The 3,707-nt window shown below is 44.9% G+C and overlaps 1 protein-coding gene across 1 annotated transcript in view; it reads right to left on the bottom strand.

Annotated features, from left to right (window-relative positions):
• Positions 1 to 2,458: 2,458 nt before the first annotated feature.
• Positions 2,459 to 3,707, bottom strand: part of DHX57 (DEAH (Asp-Glu-Ala-Asp/His) box polypeptide 57) — an 82,098-nt gene continuing 80,849 nt past the window's right edge. Inside the window, exon 24 of the mRNA XM_011935940.1 lies at positions 2,459 to 3,171. Within this exon, the coding sequence (XP_011791330.1) occupies positions 3,028 to 3,171 (144 nt within the window). The 3' untranslated portion in view covers positions 2,459 to 3,027. The remainder of the gene's footprint in view (positions 3,172 to 3,707) is intronic.

Raw genomic sequence — 3,707 nt, 5'->3', positions numbered from 1 at the left:
GCCACTGCACTCCAGCCTGGGCGACAGAGCCAGACTCCGTCTCAAATTTTATTTAATTTCTTATGTCATTATTTTAATGATGAGCTTAAGAAGTTTGGTCTTTGGGGTGAGGATATTCTTACTCAATGAGTTATGTCAAAGCTTCCCAACCTTTTTCACATTCTGGCACATCTATACCATGACAGTATTCGTGCATCTACATGTGGTTGGAAGTGACCATCCAAGAGCTGGCTTTCCTGAGGGAATCAATTTCACTGGTTGGAAAGTTTTGCTGTTAATTATCTCCCAGCTGAGTGCTCTGGGGCAAACTTGTGTTAAACTTGTGCAGGTCCCCTTGGGCAGATGGCTCTAACTAGGGCGGCATGAGCACCACTGTAGAACCAAGAGTGAAAACTGATGGTTTTCGTTTTTGTTTTTTGAGATGGAGTTTCGCTCTTGTTGCCCAGGCTGTAATGGTGCAATCTTGGCTCACCACAACCTCCGCCTCCCGGGTTCAAGCAATTCTCTTGCCTCAGCCTCCCGAGTAGCTGGGATTACAGGCACGCGCCACCATACCCGGCTAATTTTGTACTTTTAGTATACATGGGGTTTCTCCACGTTGGTCAGGCTGGTCTCGAACTCCCAACCCAACCTCTGGTGATCCACTCGCCTCAATCTCCCAAAGTGTTGGGATTACAGGCGTGAGCCACTGCTCCCGCTGTGAAAACTGATTTTTAAAAACTTTTTTAGGCTGAGTGTGGTGGCTCACGCCTGTAATCCCAGCACTTTGGGAGACCGAGGTGGGTGGATCACCTGAGGTCAGTAGTTCAAGACCAGCCTGGCCAACATGGTGAAACCCCATCTCCATTAAAAAAATAAAAATTAGCCGGTGTGGTGGTGCATGCCTGTAGTCCTGGCTACTCAGGAGGCTGAGGCAGGAGAATCGCTTGAACTCAGGAGGCGGAGGTTGCAGTGAGCCAAGAACCCACCATTGCACTCCAGCCTGGGCGATAAGAGTGAAACTCCGTCAAAAAAAAAAAAAAAGAAAGAAAGGAAAAGAAAACTTTTGTAGAGGCTTAATGCAGTTTTCTTCATTTCTTCTAAAGGTCTCAGCCTAATCAGTTCTGTAATAGGAGCCTTGTTTCAACAGCAAGTCAGAATTTGGATTCTGTGGGTGCTTGCATATGTATGTTTTTTATTTAAAGCGATGACATGAATCGATGTCTTTTAAAAATACTGCTTAGAGTCTAAGCTTTTCAATGCACTGAAGCTTAAATATACTTGATAATAGGCCGGGTGCGGTGGCTCAAGCCTGTAATCCCAGCACTTTGGGAGGCCGAGACGGGCGGATCACGAGGTCAGGAGATCGAGACCATCCTGGCTAACACGGTGAAACCCCGTCTCTACTAAAAAATACAAAAAACTACCCGGGCGCGGTGGCGGGCGCCTGTAGTCCCTGCTACTCGGGAGGCTGAGGCAGGAGAATGGCGTAAACCCGGGAGGCAGAGCTTGCAGTGAGCTGAGATCCGGCCACTGCACTCCAGTCTGGGCGACAGAGCAAGACTCCATCTCAAAAAAAAAAAAAGAAAAAAAAAATACTTGATAATAATCATTTTGGACAGCCAAGATGACTTCCTGAAAACTTAACTAAAATAATACCTTGAAAAGTGAACACCTTTCACTGATTTCACTGAGATGGTTTTGATTTAGTTTGAATTCTATCCATGATATGGAACCTGTAGTGACCCTGTCCTGAGGTCCATTTTTTTTTTTTTGAGACAGTGTCTCACTCTGTCACCCAGGCTGGAGTGCAATGGTACAATCTCGGCTCACTCCAACCCCCACCTCCCAGGTTCAAGTGATTCTCCCACCTCAGCCTCCCAAGTAGCTGGGACTATAGGCACCCGTCACCATGCCTGGCTAATTTTTGTATTTTTAATAGAGATGGGGTTTCACCAAGTTGCCCAAGTTGGTCTTGAACTCCTGACCTCATGTGATTGGCCTGCCTCGGCCTCCTAAAGTGCTGGGATTACAGGCATGAGCCACTGCGTCCAGCCCTGAGGTCTAAACAAACATACAAATATTTTTTCTACTCAGCAATTTGGGATCCTTCCTGGCCACACTGATAGATGTCCAGGGAGAATGTAAATCCCCTGATGTTTTTCCAAAATGCTAGTGCCCCATTGGCCTAAGTGGTGGTTGAAAATAACCAATTTCATGGAAAGCATTGTTGTGATGGCTGTAAATCTGATGGCAACCTTTTTGACCTCATCCATGCCTACTTTGCCCCAGGAATGCTATTAAAATTCTCCTTCGGTGATGAGAAACGTGACCATTGCGTCTGGCTGAGTTCACAAGAGAGAGTAAAGATTCCTAAATGTAGAACTATGAAGACATCCAGATTGTTCTGCTTTTAAGAATAGGAGTGTTATCAATAAGACCAGCTTCCATTTTAATACCAAAAGAGAACTCATTCAAATTTTTTTAAGTTGCCCTTTAATGAGTAAAAATAAAAATCCCTCACAAGTCAAGGTTACTCAGTAGCCAATAGCCTAAAATGAAATTTTATTTTTTCTTGTTCACATAGTTTTGTTTTTTTTTTCCCTTCTCTGTTCTGAATTCTCTCAGTTGAGCTTTGACGACAGGGAAAGAAAAAAAAGGCGTATTTCTCCTCATGCCCGTCTCACCCCAGTAAAAAGTAGGAGAAAAAGAATACACAGATTAAAACAGAATTGTATTATACATTCACAAAATTTTGTGTTATCAGGTGAACTTAATTCACTCCAGAACAGTCACAGAGACAAAGACAGGCAAGCTGGGTTTTAGGCTCTCACCCTTGACACTCCAAATTGTGCTGGGAGTGGCCAAGGCTTTGTTAGAAATGGCCCTAAGGGTATATGCACTGCCTCAGCTGCCTTGGGCTGCCTGCCCTGGGCTCCTCCACCAGGGCCAGCCCCAACAGGTCTTTAGTTGGAGGTAGAGGTTCTGCTGTTATTTCCCAGGTGAGCTAGAAGCAGGTGAGTAGCAAGCACTCTCTAAGACTGCTCTTTATTGTGTGGTGACAAGTTTCACAATTGTGCTGATGATCCGGGATCCTCGAGGACACGTACACAGATCAATGCTTGGGTTTTTAATTTTATCCTGGAGAAGCTGATCAAGTTCGCAACGAAGCTCCTTTACCAATTCAGCCACCTAAAATGAAAACTACAATTTGAGCAGTGCTTGGAGAAACAGGCAGGATAGGTTATTGGAGGGAAGTACCCCAATATTTATTGGTTATTGGAGGGAAATACCCCAATATATATTGGCTGTCCAATAAATACCATTATTTATATTTCTGATATAATTTTAACTCCATTAGGAACAAAAAACGTAAACACATTTTCATTTTGTAGTAGACTAAATGAGGTCCATTATAAAAAAGTGCCTCTATCACATCTCATCTAAAGAAAAGATTTGGGCCGGGCACAGTGGCTCACACCTGTAATCCCAGCACTTCGGGAGGCCGAGGCGGGTGGATCATGAGGTCAGGAGTTGGAGACCAGCCTGACCAATGTGAGAAACCCCGTCTCTACTAAAAATACAAAATTAGCTGGGCATGGTGGAGCATGCCTGTAATCCCAGCTACATGGGAGGCTGAGGCAGGAGAATCGCTTGAACCCAGGAGGTGGAGGTTGTGGTGAGCCAAGATCGCGCCATTGCACTCTAGCCTGGGCAACAAGAGCGAA

This window comes from Colobus angolensis, unplaced genomic scaffold (genome assembly GCF_000951035.1).
Source record: "Colobus angolensis palliatus isolate OR3802 unplaced genomic scaffold, Cang.pa_1.0 Scaffold15, whole genome shotgun sequence".
Lineage (NCBI taxonomy): Eukaryota > Metazoa > Chordata > Mammalia > Primates > Cercopithecidae > Colobus > Colobus angolensis.
Note: the sequence above shows the minus strand (reverse complement) of the source record. Positions and strands in the feature narration are given on the sequence as shown.